Source organism: Fusarium odoratissimum (genome assembly GCF_000260195.1).
Source record: "Fusarium odoratissimum NRRL 54006 unplaced genomic scaffold supercont1.10, whole genome shotgun sequence".
Lineage (NCBI taxonomy): Eukaryota > Fungi > Ascomycota > Sordariomycetes > Hypocreales > Nectriaceae > Fusarium > Fusarium odoratissimum.
The window spans coordinates 407,293-421,505 of NW_022158696.1; the positions used below are offsets into that span (position 1 = coordinate 407,293).

At 49.7% G+C, this 14,213-nt stretch overlaps 8 protein-coding genes across 9 annotated transcripts; 3 read left to right on the forward strand and 5 right to left on the reverse strand.

The window, feature by feature from the left end:
- Window positions 1-52: 52 nt before the first annotated feature.
- Window positions 53-2,678, reverse strand: FOIG_07061 (delta-aminolevulinic acid dehydratase). Its single transcript, XM_031206426.1, has 2 exons — window positions 1,803-2,678; window positions 53-1,741 (listed from the first exon to the last, which is right to left on the reverse strand). Exons 1-2 carry the CDS (start codon window positions 2,052-2,054, stop codon window positions 833-835), a joined length of 1,161 nt encoding a protein of 386 aa, XP_031063545.1. The 5' UTR covers window positions 2,055-2,678; the 3' UTR covers window positions 53-832.
- Window positions 2,679-2,856: 178 nt separating this feature from the next.
- On the forward strand, window positions 2,857-5,851 carry FOIG_07062 (uncharacterized protein). 2 transcript variants are annotated; one of them, XM_031206427.1, is made up of 3 exons: window positions 2,857-4,033; window positions 4,097-4,118; window positions 4,195-5,851. In XM_031206427.1, exon 3 carries the CDS (start codon window positions 4,206-4,208, stop codon window positions 4,794-4,796), a length of 591 nt encoding a protein of 196 aa, XP_031063546.1. In that variant the 5' UTR covers window positions 2,857-4,033; window positions 4,097-4,118; window positions 4,195-4,205; the 3' UTR covers window positions 4,797-5,851. The 2 variants fall into 2 exon arrangements, with proteins under 2 accessions (XP_031063546.1, XP_031063547.1); XM_031206428.1 differs by having other exon boundaries at window positions 2,857-4,118; window positions 4,195-5,208.
- Window positions 2,884-4,045, reverse strand: FOIG_07063 (uncharacterized protein). The gene is made up of 2 exons (XM_031206429.1): window positions 3,127-4,045; window positions 2,884-3,070 (listed from the first exon to the last, which is right to left on the reverse strand). The coding sequence occupies exon 1, from the start codon at window positions 3,871-3,873 to the stop codon at window positions 3,256-3,258; it is 618 nt and encodes a 205-aa protein (XP_031063548.1). The 5' UTR covers window positions 3,874-4,045; the 3' UTR covers window positions 2,884-3,070; window positions 3,127-3,255.
- A 1,003-nt stretch (window positions 5,852-6,854) lies between the features above and the next one.
- Window positions 6,855-7,480, reverse strand: FOIG_07064 (uncharacterized protein; the record flags this gene model as incomplete). Its single annotated transcript, XM_031206430.1, has 2 exons — window positions 6,855-6,916; window positions 6,973-7,480. 2 exons carry the CDS (start codon window positions 7,478-7,480, stop codon window positions 6,855-6,857), a joined length of 570 nt encoding a protein of 189 aa, XP_031063549.1.
- A 102-nt stretch (window positions 7,481-7,582) lies between these two features.
- Window positions 7,583-8,882, reverse strand: FOIG_07065 (uncharacterized protein). Its single transcript, XM_031206431.1, has 2 exons — window positions 8,573-8,882; window positions 7,583-8,505 (listed from the first exon to the last, which is right to left on the reverse strand). The coding sequence occupies exons 1-2, from the start codon at window positions 8,591-8,593 to the stop codon at window positions 7,804-7,806; spliced, it is 723 nt and encodes a 240-aa protein (XP_031063550.1). The 5' UTR covers window positions 8,594-8,882; the 3' UTR covers window positions 7,583-7,803.
- Window positions 8,823-11,074, forward strand: FOIG_07066 (uncharacterized protein). Its single transcript, XM_031206432.1, has 2 exons — window positions 8,823-9,240; window positions 9,303-11,074. The coding sequence occupies exons 1-2, from the start codon at window positions 9,025-9,027 to the stop codon at window positions 9,768-9,770; spliced, it is 684 nt and encodes a 227-aa protein (XP_031063551.1). The 5' UTR covers window positions 8,823-9,024; the 3' UTR covers window positions 9,771-11,074.
- Window positions 9,619-13,871, reverse strand: FOIG_07067 (uncharacterized protein). Its single transcript, XM_031206433.1, has 3 exons — window positions 12,080-13,871; window positions 11,309-12,028; window positions 9,619-11,255 (listed from the first exon to the last, which is right to left on the reverse strand). The coding sequence occupies exons 1-3, from the start codon at window positions 12,217-12,219 to the stop codon at window positions 9,956-9,958; spliced, it is 2,160 nt and encodes a 719-aa protein (XP_031063552.1). The 5' UTR covers window positions 12,220-13,871; the 3' UTR covers window positions 9,619-9,955.
- Window positions 12,430-14,166, forward strand: FOIG_07068 (eukaryotic translation initiation factor 3 subunit F). The gene is made up of 2 exons (XM_031206434.1): window positions 12,430-12,705; window positions 12,818-14,166. The coding sequence occupies exons 1-2, from the start codon at window positions 12,595-12,597 to the stop codon at window positions 13,781-13,783; spliced, it is 1,077 nt and encodes a 358-aa protein (XP_031063553.1). The 5' UTR covers window positions 12,430-12,594; the 3' UTR covers window positions 13,784-14,166.
- Window positions 14,167-14,213: the final 47 nt, after the last annotated feature.

Consider the following 14,213-nt stretch of genomic DNA (forward strand, 5'->3'; position numbering starts at 1 on the left):
GGTGGCCGGTCTGTGGGGGTGGCCAGTCTTTGGGTGACGGACGTTAGGGGCTGGCGAATAGACAGTGTTCATGTTGCGTCTTGATACCGTATTTTGAATCTATGCATGATGTGTTATGCACTGTATACCTCGGCATCGATGATTTTATATCTGCTTCAGTCTACCAAATACCGTAAGTAGCTAACTGACCACAAGGTACCAATCCTCACTACCTCGTACCGTAAAACATATAAGCTTGCCAGGTCCTATCTCGCATCTACTAATCTTGCAAACATCGCCCTGTGGACCTGCTTCTGCCCATGGTTTCAAAGTGTGCTGTGATCTACACGACTATCACTATCACGCTTCACTGCCAGCCATCTAGTTTCTCGCCGACCTCATCTTGACAGACGAGCTGAACAGACGACACGTCATCTGTGCTTGCCATTCATCCAAAACCGAACCCCAGCGGCATTAGTAGAGCCTGACAGATACGCTACATTTCCTTTTCATGGCCCACCGCGCTATACAATCTGTATTTGATCGTCGACTCAGCCTGCAGTCCTGTCAACCCATTACCTAGCTATATTTGTTGAAGTTGCTGAGTTTATCAGTGTCATATATGAACAAGCATCAGTGACATCAAGTCAATTGGATTTAACACCAAGTTCGTATGTATATTGTCTTTCCTTAGCGAGCGCTTCTTGATTCCATTCGTATAGTCCCTTTTGATGTGATATAATCAAATCCCTTGTTCCCTTCCTTGATTTATGAAACGCCCACATTTTCGTCCAAAACACCTGCCAACGCCCTAAGATAAATCTCATTGTATCACATGTAGAATTTGCAATCCCTAGTTTTCGAGCCAGTCGAGGAAGTCAGGGGTGAAGTAGCTGACCACAATAGTAGCGCCAGCTCGAAGAATGCCTTCTGTTGACTCGAAAGCCATTGCCTTGAGATCAAAGACTCCAGCCTTGGCTCCGGCATGTATCATAGCATACTCGCCACTGACCTGGTATGCAGCCACGGGAAGATCTTTACCCAGATCCTTGGCATCACTGATAATGTCGAGATACTGACTAGCAGGCTTCACCATAATAATATCGGCTCCCTCATTGATATCTCGCACGATGGCACGTCGTGCGAGGCCACGACCACCGGGAGGAAGCTGGTAGCACTTGCGGTCACCAAATGAAGGTGCTGAGCCGGCGGCATCTCGGAAGGGGCCATACAAGCAGCCTGAGAACTTGGCTGAGTATGACATAAGAACGGTCTTGTGGGCAATTCCCTCCTCAATTAGTTTAAGCTTGATGGCGCGAATGCGGCCGTCGTTCATGTCTGAAGGAGCTACGCAGTGAGCACCAGCCTTCGCATAAGCGATGGCGACATCAGAGATACGGTCGACAGATAACTGGTTGTTCAGACTGCCATCATCACGGAGAATACCGCAGTGGCCATGAGAAGTGTACTCGCAAAGACAGACATCACAGCAGATGAAGAGCTGAGGGAAACGGCGGCGAATGATTTGAATGGCCTTGATGACAGGTCCTTCGGGGTCGTCGGCGGCGGTACCCAGAGCGTCCTTTGTACCAGTTTGCATGGGGACACCAAAGAGCATAACAGAGCGGAGGCCCTTATGAACGAGGGGCTCGAGGAAGGGAATCAGCTTGTCACAGCTGAGCTGGTGCTGGCCGGGCAGAGAAGGGACGAGAATCATGTCGCCTTCGCCGTCGGTGACGAAGAGAGGGTAGATGAGCATGGACTATATACATCCTGTTAGACACCTCGGTCTTAGTGACTAAGGGCTCAATTACGCTACATACCTTTGTGAGTTGGCGCTCGGCCTGCCATGACCGGGCCAGAGGGTGGAAGTAACCACCATGAAGCTGGCTTGAAATGTCGCCGGAAATGCTAACGCTGGTGGCAGCAGTGCTGGTGTAGGACATAGCACGCGAGACGTGTGAAGCTCGGTCATCGAGAGTCGAGACGGATGAGCGGGGACCGGGGATCTGAGGGCGGCGAGCGCCATTGGAGTCGCGAAGGCTCAAGTCCTGAACAAGGCTGGAGAAAGACATGATGGCGATTACGGCTGATGGTGTTTTGGACAGAAGATGGTTGGTTTTGTAGGGATGAAGAGCGAAAGTTTCAGGGCGAAGCAGATGGCGGGCCTCGGGCGTAAGGTGGCCAAAAATTCAACGGTCAACTGGGGGTCCTTGTGATGGCGGGACAGGTCGGAAGGATGACGATTGGAAGATGAAACAACGCAAATCACGAACAGTAAGACAAGGGGTATCGAGAGGATCTGAAGGAGCAGAGTAAGACAAGATGGAAGTTGGGGAGGGAAAAGATAATAAAGGTCGGGTGTTGGGGACTAGAACCTGAGATAGAACAGCAATTGCCAATGAGAGCGCTGGTATAACTGAGCCCGTCAGCGATTTCCTTCTTGCGCATGTGCACGCGGCGTGGTCGGTCAAGTTCGGAAAGTCTGTTCTGCCCAATCAGAGGAATCAATCACCCCCCGACTCCATAATATCGCCCAATCGCTACCGATTGCCACTGGAAAATTTCCTCAACTGTCTTAGCTGAGCTGCGCCGGCGACTGCCGACCTCGCTTCACTGTCATCGAACCAGCAGAGAGACCCTTAAAAGAACCTCGGAATCCTTCTGTTTGGGGACATTTTCTTACAAGGGTTGACTCGGAGGAGCCGTTGTGATGGATAAGACAATTCGATCAACTGTCACCAGATTCTAGTCTTAGGTATGATGGAACTCCGAATTATATGTCAAATCTCCCGGAACGCGTCTAAAGTCTTCCAAAGATCCATTAGATCAATCCATTGACTACCTCATCTCAAGAAGCCGTGGAAAACTGCCAGCCCCAAACCCCGCAGGCCAATAACGGCCCCGACTTTTCTAATTCCGTGCCCCGCCCCGCCCTTGACGCTCTTCTTTCCGGCCGCTGCCGGTAGGCCGGAACAAGTGGGGGTTTCTCCGGAGATGCCACCGCAAAGACATGCCATATTACCGAACAAGCTCCTTATCGCGTGATTCAATGTTTGGCATTTCCTCGGATCGTGGAAGCACAGAGAGTCTGCTTTCTCGTAGTTAGCAATGTTTCTTGATGGCCTATATGCATGACTTTCGTACCTGCGTTTTGTAGTGCGCAAAGCATTAGATGATGGGGGCCTTGACCCCAAAGCGCTTTACAAATAAATCGTTATTAGACTGAAGAACTTCGTCTGTCTTGGCATTCCATTCAAGCGAAAACTGAGCATACTAGGCCTGGACGGTTGATTTTGGAATATTTTTAAGCTTCAGCTTAGTCAAGTAACGGTGCAAATATTCAACAGCATCGCTCGCATCGTATGACTCAGGAGTATGAAGCCCAGCTCCAGAAAGGCGGTCGATCTTACAGCAGAATGCATATTCCCAAGGCGCAGCGAGTACAGTTGAGCCAGGCTCCTCGAAAATGACTTCCCGCTGTTCATATGCTTGCTGCGAGAGCGTTCGTTGTTTATCCTTTGGGATAAAGAATACAGTGCGGTTGTTGAGCCAGTCTGAAGTCAATGTCTTGTCCTTCTTTGATGCAGACCGGATGCCCGCCACAAGGTGCTCGAAGTCTTCAGGTGTCAGATTGTCGTTGAAGAAGTCGACATCGTGCGCAGCCTCACGAGACTGCAGATAAATGGTGTTGACTGCGCCGCCAACAGCGATGATGGTGACGTTTCCATGTTTCTTGTTGATCGCAGCCGCCACGTTTGAAAGAGCTGCAAGGAGAGTTGCACGTCGAAAGTTTGGAGCTGGAACATCATGACCAGGCGTCTTCTGGGGAATTAGCTCGCGCAGTGTATCTGCACCTCTTCTCTGCGTCCACCTGGACGCAGCCTGTCCCATGGTGCTGTCGTCGTGCAAAATACAAGCTGTTTAAATGATTATGGGTGATGACCAAAGTTGATGCAGATATTAGAATGGGAGGCTAGGTAATTCAGAGGCGTTAGGCAGAACATTGCAGCTGTGAGCCAGTGCCGGTCAAAGGTGTTGATTCATGCTCTAGGTATATTACTTTCATTCTTGCATTAGAACCTCATTTTCTCAAACTTAGAACTAACAGCTCTAGAAATTCACGTATGGTCAAAAAGGTATGTGTGAAGGACATCAATGGAACTTCCGAAGGGATACTTAACACAGACAAGAAAGAATCTAACTGTTTCATAGAAGCGTCCACCATGCCTTGTCTTCCAGCAATCCGTGCTGTCTACCAGAACCTCAACTGTCTCTCCTCTTCTGGCCAAATGCACGATGCTCCGAAAGTTGCTTGGTTGCTCGATCAACGACATGAGCGCCAGGGAAAGCCAGCTCTTACCAAGGGAAAGAACCCTGTCGCGTCCCTCTACCGAATGTACGAGTACCTCGTCGTTGGACATACCGCCGGGCTTCGCTCTGAGATGGAGTACTTCTTCAACCAATCTACATGGTCTGTGAAGGCTATCCCGGATCCTGAAGATACAGACCCAGCCCGCTATGCGATCCTTGCTGTTCTCACCCACTACCTCGCAAAGGTCTTCAACCGACTCATCGAAAGAGGCTTACCACGGGGATGTCCTGCGATCATTGCTGGTGCAGAAGCCGAGGCGGAACTGCGTGCCCGTGAAGTAGTTCTTGAACTTCAACCATCCTGGGCCAAGGCTGTGCGTCGTCTGGATGAGCCAATCACCATCCCAAACTCTTCTGGTGAAATGCCAGAGGACAGATTCCGAAGCGCTGAGTTTCTGGCTATGAACATAATTGTTACTGAGCCACATGTGGCCTTTGTTTAGGGCGGAAATCAAGGCACTCAGGTGCTCTTTTAGTCACTTCGACAAGATAATTAAATAATAACTTTGATTGGTTGTCTCTTCTCATTATCTCTTAGTCCGCCGACCATTGCTGGGTTCACAAGCTGACAGGTCGTCGTCACCTGCTTCTTTCTCATTGGTAGCGATCTCAAAAACTCCTTGAATAGCTTCATTAAACTCCATAAGTTTCCATCACATAAAGCCTTCTCATATGTCTTCTGCAGTCTATCAAAAACCACAGATTCCTGCCCATATCCTTCATGTACATGCCCGAAAACATGCAGCAGAGGACGGGTGCGCCAAAGCGCTTGAAGAAGATAATAACATCCGAGATTAAGATCGAGATGGGCAAAAGGAGGGCCGTGAGTGACGAGAACATCAATATCGTTCGGAACAGTACCTGACCAAACATCTTTGCTTCGCGGGTATTGAAACGACCAGTTTCCGTGGCGAGGTGATAGAGGGCATCCATATATCTTCAAACTTCGTCCGCTGTCGCAGGCAACGGTTGTGGTCTCATTCTCAAGATAAACGCAGTCTCCCCAGTCTAGGCATTCTCTTTCAGCTGCTGCTTGCCCCCGACGATCACAGCCTTGATCGAGCAGTAAGTCGTGGTTTCCTGCCACGACAACCTTATGTGTGTGTGGTTGAGAGTTGAGCCAAGCAATAGTAGCCTTTAGCTCCCCTAACGATCCTGACTGTGTAAGATCTCCGGCGTGAATGAGTATATCTCCGAAGGGCAGATGAGGTTGAGAATTATGCGTGTCTGATATGCACACAATAGAGATGGGATTTGCGGGAGGCTCGCGGATAATGCGACGACGAGTGTATAAGAAATGCGCAAGAAATATGCACGGGTTAGACCAGAATTCTTGCCATTTGGTGGGACGTGGACGATTCAACAATACGTCGAGGTCGGTTTTCTGTGTGCCGAAAAGCATGCTGTTGGTGAGTAATGGATGAAGCACAGAAAACAAAATGCTTCTGAGAATAATGGTACATACCTTATGTGAGAAGGTAACTTACCTTTAGGTTTGTTGCGGCCGTTTAACTTTAAGCATCAACGAGCAGAGCCGTAACTGACGCCTTTTTCCCAGGCCGGCGTTATCCAGTTCTGTGAACCTTTTTCTGACTTAGGTTGCCGACTCGGATACATATCAAGTCTAAGGCTTGTGATGCAAAACTCTGAATACAAATGGTGCGTGAAAAGAAGCCCGCCGAACTGAGGTGGGCAGTGTTCAATTACCTTACTATAAGTACATTGCCCGGGATTCGAGTAGGTAGACAGGGAGTTGCGTGCCATAAGCCTCCAGAGTTTTGGTTTATCGTTTTGATAGCATCTTAATTCCTCTTTGGCTAGCTCTCGTCATTTGCTGACCACGCTCTAAGACACAGTGGATTGACTCAACCATGGAAACGGGAATGCAATAACAGAAATTCAAACGAGAAGTTAAGCTGATGTATGGATTATTTCTTATCGGAGCACTCGAAAACAAAAAGCGAATCTGAACAGATAAATATAGAGTACGGAATATCTCCCATCATCAAAGGGACCAGCTGTAGCTGTCATAGGCAACGTCGTTTCTCGGAAGTTCGTCACCTATCATGCTGGGCATCAGAAGACACTGCGAGGTCCCATTTCTTGATATCAAGCACTGGGCTCATAGTTGGACACCACCATTTGACCTGCAGGCCGTTTTGCTCTACTTTCAGGACCGTCACCTGTTAACACACAGTTTGTTGCCCTCCGCGCATACACACTTTCTGTTTCATACAGAGAAGGTGGCCGTCTATCCGCCTGCATTCTTATCGATGCCAAATGTCCATGCCGATTGCTTTTTCTTGTTTGCATAGGTAAGTCTCTGGTGCTCTTCACGGTGCAGGCGTTGCTGTTCTTTTCGTCTTTGTCTCCAACACTCAACCATCTGCTTCTGTCTCGGATCTTCGTCGACCAAAAGTCCCACTGCTGTCCCATCAGCCTCCTACATATACTGATCAGTTGTGTGAACTGTTATCCTTCAAGCCGCACCAAAACTCCTGCTATGTCGATGAGCACTGTGTTGGATTAATAGCACTGGCACTGAGTTGTTTCTTGGTCCGCCCTTTTCACTAAAGTTAGCATTACATGATGTGAGTGCACCTCTATCCATATTCTTACCGTTATTCGAAGCAGCCTCTGCAGCCTCGGCTTCTTGATGAGGCCCGGAGGATGACGAAACTGAATGTGAAGGGGGAGCTGATGGTGCTAGAGATGCCACAGTTGGCGGTATCGTGGGAACGGAGGGTGTCACTTGAGAAGACACCTCCCGAACCCAAGATTGCACACGATATGAGGTGCCCGAGTGAGATGTTCTCTTCCTAGACCTCTTGTGCTTGCGCGATGTTTTGTCAATCTGGGTTTTCTTGGAATCAATCGGCCACGGGAGCCAAGAATCCCAGCACAGAAGGGCAAGGAAGTCAGTTGGGAGTCTCGGCTTAGGCTTGGGACGATGATGGCAGCGCTTCTTCTTTTTGTTGGCCCCCGACTCCATGCCGTATAGGTCCTCAGTAGCCCTGGTGCCTGTCTCCGGCCTACTGCTCTTATCATGATGACTTTTGCTGTGGTGGCCCTCACTGTAATGGCTTTTGCAGTTGCTTGCCCCTCCTTTGGAGTCATCGCCAGTCATAATCCTTCGTTTATAAGTCCAGTGTTGGTATATGAATTATTGGTATATGTAAGGGGAAAACCGCAGTCAACCGCATAGAGAAAGGAGTTGCTTGCAAATAAGGGGTCTGTATATAGGTAGTTCGCATTGAGAGGTGATCAGTAGCTTTTATCACATTACTCACTTAATACAACAACTCAGTTTATCATACCAAGCGTTGCCAAGCTTGGTTTCTATTCGGGTGACTCTAAGAAATGGTGGTACAGATAGCAATGTACAACAAATATTCACACCGTTCACCCACTCATCGTCAACCAGCCCACCTTTTGTTCAACGACTTTCCTTTAGACCCCTCTCAATTGGGTGTTATCTCTCGCGTCCATGGGCTTGTATCTGTCATTCAGCGCCTCTTCCACTGTCTTGTTCACCTTGTCCTCAGGTTTGCTGAATCGTTGCTGAAGCGCCCTCTCCACGGGAGTCAGTGCTGAAAGAGTACCGTCGTCTTGAGCGATATCGACATTCTCCTTATCCTTGCTGTGATCTAGAACAACACTGGCGAAATCCTTGCTCTCAGCCTTGGCCTTCTGGAAAGCGCCTTTGGCCGCTGCCGCTACCTTTCCACTAGCATCACCAAGCTTAGCAGCCCCCTGTTTTATGATGGGCTTGGCCTGTTGCTCAGTCTCCGTAACCTTTTGCCCAGCCTCGCCAACAGCTTCCGAGGGGCTAACGCCAAAGGCTCGGGCCCATAGCCGTGATGCAGTATCTTCGAGGCCTTCGCGCACTTGAACCCAGTCAGTGTGCTGCACCCATCGCACGGCGTTTTCAACTTCGGTGTTCCATCGATCCTTGGCAATCTCAACGGTCTGAGCCCTCTGAGCAGCGGCGACTTCAGACCTTGTGGGCGGAGGTAGTGGTGGAAGAGGATCGATCAACCCTTGGATAGCGAGAGCTTGTGCGCGAAGGGCAGAGCCTTGTTGCTCGCGGGTGCGCTGGTGAGCAAGCACAGAGAGGTAGGCGAGGGAGAGAGTGAGAGTGACGCCGCCAGTCTAACATTCGAAGTTAGCGTACGATCTTTTGCAAGATTATTTCAGCCTGGCTCATCGAGTTGCGTACAAAACCAGTGGTGAAGCCCATGATGTAGAGCTTTGCCCGGTTGACCGAGATGCGGTAATTTGCCGGGTTCTTGATGTATCAGAGACGACCAATCCGAGAGTGAGGGTCGAATGAAGCTTAGATACAACGTTTCATAGCGTGCGCGAGCCCAATTGCCCTCGTGACGCGTGCGATTTTCCCTTTGGAGAGCTGTTGAAGAGGTTCTGTTGGTGGTGGGTTGACGTAGCGCAGAGGCTCTGTCGGCGGACAAGACAAGCCGGCTCCGAAAAAGGCCCAGCCAAAAATTTCACTCCACCAAAACTGACCACCAAGATACCGTATCTTGGACGGATTTGGAGCTGCCCACGTGCAAAGCGAAGAACTATCGAAAACACCTTTAATAACTCCAGTACCGCTTTTCAATTGAGTTGGTACCCCTCCCCAGTCAGTTGCCACTATAACCATCTGCCACAATGGCTGGTGGTACTGTCAAGTACCGACATCTGAGTCGCAATTCAGCAGCCCGTGTGGCCTTGCTGCGCGGTCTGGTCACTCAACTCGTCCAATTCGAACATATCCACACAACTTACGCCAAGGCAAAGGAAGCTCAGCGCATGGCAGAGAAGCTCATCACACTGGCGAAGAGGGACAACGAGCCTGCTCGCAGATCAGCACAGGGTATCCTATATGTATGTATACCGCAAGAAGGTTTATTCAGAAAGGCCATGCTAACAGTAAGGTTCTTCGCTAGACACCCACCATAACCCTACCTAAACTGCTAGGCGAGCTGCGAACCCGATATTTGACCCGAGAGGGAGGCTATACTCGCGTCGTGCGCACCGAGTCCAAGAACACATATGATCAGGGCGAGAGTGCCATACTTGAATTCGTCGACGGCCCAAAGGACTCACGCTTCATGATGACTGCCAAGACAGTTGCCCGCGACCGAATGCTAGGGCAAGAGCATACTCCTGTCACCAGAACCAATATCAAGAAAGTCACACAGTTCCGCGGCGAGGTGCCGTTTGAGGAGATGGTGCGGAGGTTTATGATTTTGAAGACCGGTGAGAAGACTGGACCCTCACGGGATGAGAGTAGTTTGGCTGAAGTCGAGGCCGAGAAGGCGGCAGACAAGAATGCCGAGCGGGCAAAGGAAATGGCCGCTGGTATCGTACCGGAGTCGGTGAGAAAGGCAGCGCAACAGAAGAACTCGCCATAGAAGCGACATGTATATCATATTACGAAAGAGGTGAAGCTCTGTACAAAAGCTGTATAAATTATTATATCATGACACAATTATGGTTTTGCTTAACCACGGTGCTTTTGAAAAGGCGGACTTGATACGCTGTCCTAGCTCTACTAACTTTTCAAACATACAAACATGCTCCCTGATACAAGATGCATTTAGATGAATTCAAAGGTATCGCCGCGATCCTGAATCATCTTGCCAACTCTCTTGGAACCCACGATCCGTTCCAACTTCATTACATCGTACTTTGAAAACACAACCTTGACAGTTCCCTGACCAGGTTCAAGTCTGAGGTCCTGCTCACTCTTGCTAAGATATCCACCCGCAATCTCAGTATAGAAGATGGGGTTGTCAGGTAACCCGTAGAATATGACTCGCTGCACACCACGGAATTGATATCGTCGGAAATGATGTGCTCGCTCAGTGTAGAGCAGAACGCGATGGCGGCCGTTGAGGAAATGTGACCGCGCCCGCGAGGCTTCTGGTACGTCTGCATATTCGGAGATGGCCCCAAAAGTGACATTTTCGACCGCACTTGACGTTGCAAAGTAGTTCCTCACTCGGACAAAGTCCAGATAGGAGGGGATAAAAACGAGCGTTCCAGTAGCATCCTTTGCCCGCTTGGCAAGTGAGGGGACAATGGCAGAAGTGAAATACTCGAATCGCGCATCAGGATCCTTATCGACCGAGCTAGACTGGAACCTTGAGAAGGTTTGCTTCGCCTTGATACCGAGTTGCGACAACATGCCCGGATACTCGGGCTGCAGCCGGACTTTTCCAGCCCAGTTGTGACAGTGTAGTCGGAGAAGCTCGGACAGCTCGGGGGTGTTGAAGGCAGACATGATGATAGTCTGTCTGAAATATTTTGCCCAGTCTTCCAAATACCAACTTCTTACACGACTAAAGTCACAACCATGTGCATCCTTGGGCTGGAGGTTCATATGTTCAAAGATGAATTCGACGTGTTCCCAATTTTGCATGAGAAGTGCATCCGCTTGATCAACAATGACCATCTCAACAGAGCTCAGGAAGTCAAAGTCAAGCTTCTTATCATCCTCAGAGCCGATAGCCATACGAAGACCGAGAGGACTAGCGAAGAGTATGTCTGAGTTGTAGAATTGCGCAAAGTACTTGATTGTCTTGCGAGTGAACTTCATGCCCAGACGGAACATGTCATCATCACTTCCCTCAAAAAGATCCTTGAAGTCAGCCGGTCTATCGGCGCCAAACTTAGCCTCTTTGTCGACATAACCATCGTCAAATCGCTTGCGGTTCTCTTGCTGATCTGGCTCACAGATATCACGGATCATGTTCACCATTCGAAGAGCTGAGTTACGTGTTGGTAAGAGGAAGAGCACTTTGGGACGGGTAAAGCCTTGATCTCGTAATTCTAGGTCGGTATCTTGGCCCTCCTTGGCCAATTTGTAGTTATTCTTGATAACACGATCTCGAGTTCTTCCTTCGTTAGCGACTAGGGCTTTTATGAAATGTAGAATTGATCAACTCACTTGAAGACATGGTTGAGAGCATGTAGACATGCCAACTCTCGCAATGAGTCTGAGTTCTGTACTGTGCGATCACAAAACAGTACATCGTTATAATTGAAGATCAAAGGGCCCAAGTTGCGCTGAAGGGCATCGAAGTCTCCAATCTTGCGAGAGGAAGTCTCTCTAAGCTTCTGCTTGAGTTGTAGGCCTTCCAAGCCAGCAATAGGTTTTGGTATTTCAGACCCTGTATCTGACCCTGGGTACAAGATAGTTGCTCTCATATTGTGTAGTAATTCTCGTTTCGTTGCCCAATCGTTCTTTTGTACGGACTTGACTCTTTGTGAGACAGTATTGTCATTGGGGTGCGCAAAGTGTACGTCGAAAGGATCTGTTGGGTTTTCTTCGTCTTCCGAATCATCTTCATCGTCCAATTTCTCCTCGACTTGTTCTTCAGCCTCGTCCTCAGAACGGTCGATATCTTTTTCGGTGTCTTCATCTTGGTCATCTGCGTGTGATTCTTCCCCGGAGGAGTCTTCTTCAGTTTGAGATTGAGTGGACTTTTTGTGGTCCAATTTTCGTCGTTTTGCATTTGGTGCACTGCTTTCGTTATTGAAACTCTGAAGAAGGGCCATGTATGGCTTTGACGATGTTGTATGTTCATCGTCGTCGTCCTCTGAATCGATGTCCTCCATGACTGTATCTTCAGGCGTAGATCCCGACTCTGACCCTGAGCTTTCGGACCTACCATATGTCAGTGAATTTCCCAGTAATCGGTCATATCTAGAAGCATACTCATCATTGTCTGCAAGTCGAGTTCCGTCGAATCTTCGATTAGGTCCAAATCGGCTTGTCGCTTTACCTCCTCGACCACCTCTTCCTCTGCCACGACCACCACGACCTCTAAAGTTTCCTCCTCTTCCGCGCGGCGGCATTATCCTGTTTACCAGCAGATTTTAATTTGGTGGAATGTCATAAAATGTGAAGAGTTCGGTTTAGTTGCTTTGAAGAGCCTATCGACATCAAACAAAAATTGTAAAAAAAGTTATGAGGCTACCTTCAGCCTTGCATTGTCAAGCCACAGCTTGGTGGGGTTTTCAACGCAAACGCCACGAACCGTCTTATCTCTCATATCTTAGCGCGCACAACCCCAGCGGCGTCCCGCCAAACCTGCAATTCTTCAAAATCGGCGAAATTTGTTATAGGACAGCTTCGCGAGAGTGACCAAAGACGACCCGGCCCGGCTCACCCATTTCTCCGCAGACATCTACACTCCTCTCCCAATAGCTTCAGCTTCAAAGTTGCCCACTATGGCCGCTGCTGCTTCTGAGAGCTTCATTCACCTGGCGAGGCCTTTGGCGCCCAATACCGTGGGCATCCAGACTAACCTTGCCCCGCTCACTGTCAACATCCAGCCTCAGGTACGATTGCGATGACCCCTCTCCGCTTGACTATTCGTGTTCTATTCCGAGATTAGGACATTCGTCAAAGGAAAGATACCTTGGCTAACATGATCTGTTCTCTGCTCAACAGGCCGTCCTCTCTATCCTCGATCACGCCGTTCGACGAGACATCCGAGATACGCAATCCACCAGAGTTATTGGCGCCCTCGTCGGTACCCGATCTGAAGATGGCACTGAAGTCGAGGTTCGCTCGTGCTTCGCTATCCCCCATACTGAGGAGGAGGACCAGGTCGAGGTCGATGTCGAGTACCAGAAGAACATGCTCGCCTTGACCCTGAAGGCCAACAGGGGCGAGTCCCTCCTCGGCTGGTACACCACCTCTCATGAGCTCAACAGCTTCAGCGCCCTCATCCAGAACTTCTTCGGTAGCCCTGACACCGGCACATTCCCCCACCCCGCCATTCACATGACCATTTCTACCGAGCCCGGCGAGGACATACAATCTCGATGCTATATCAGCGCCCCCGTTGCTGTGAACGCTGAGCGTGCTGCCGACAGTTGCCTTTTCATCCAGGTCCCCCACAAGATTCTCTACGGCGATGCCGACCGAAGTGCTCTTGAGGCTATCGCCAGCGCAAAGGACGCTGAGTCCCGAACAGCGCCCCTTGTCTCTGACATTGAGGGTCTTGGTCGATCAATCGAGCAGACCATCAGCCTTCTCGATAGAGCGAGTGAGTGGATTAACGGGGTTCTGGATGAGGATGAGGAACCCAACAACGCTGTTGGCCAGTACCTTCTCAACGCTCTGTCTCTCGCCCCCAAGGTTGATCCTTCGCAGATCGAGCATGATTTCAACAACCACATTCAAGACGTTCTCATGGTCAGCTACCTGGCCAACACTATCCGCACTCAGATCGACCTGTCCCAGCGGTTGGCTGTTGCCAACCTGACCAGCAACGAGAAGGAGGGCGAGGGCAAATCGGAGGAGAAGGGTGGCCGACAGGGAGGCAAGCGAGGGGGCCGAGGTGGCGGTCGAGGTGGTGGCCAACAGCGTGAACCCCGAGAGCCAAGGGAACCTCGTGAGCCTGCTGAGTAAAGAGATTTCGTGAAAAGAAGAAATGGGAACTAGATATCGGAGTCCAGGTTAGAACAAGGCGATGTCCCGAAGACAAGGAAAGTCTAGGATATCTCCCCCTGGCATGCATGGATGTGAGATGAAGCATGGGTCAATTGTTTCAATAAAATCATGGCGTTGTGGTAGGCATGAAAATTCTGGCATTCCTGGCCATAGAATCGAATTCAATCGTCATATAAAACTATCTTCTTCCTCACCAGGTCCTGGTTTGATCTCCCTCGCCAAAAAGAATTATATCAAAGTGGTATTGAACTCGTCTAGTAAATTGGCCCTTGGCCTACAAATTCATGTCGTCCATCCTGTCCACCGATAACGCCAAGATGCTGAATATACCGTGTACGCCTTGTGGTTCTCCCAATTTGTGAACACCATGTCATGCTCCCCCCTTTTT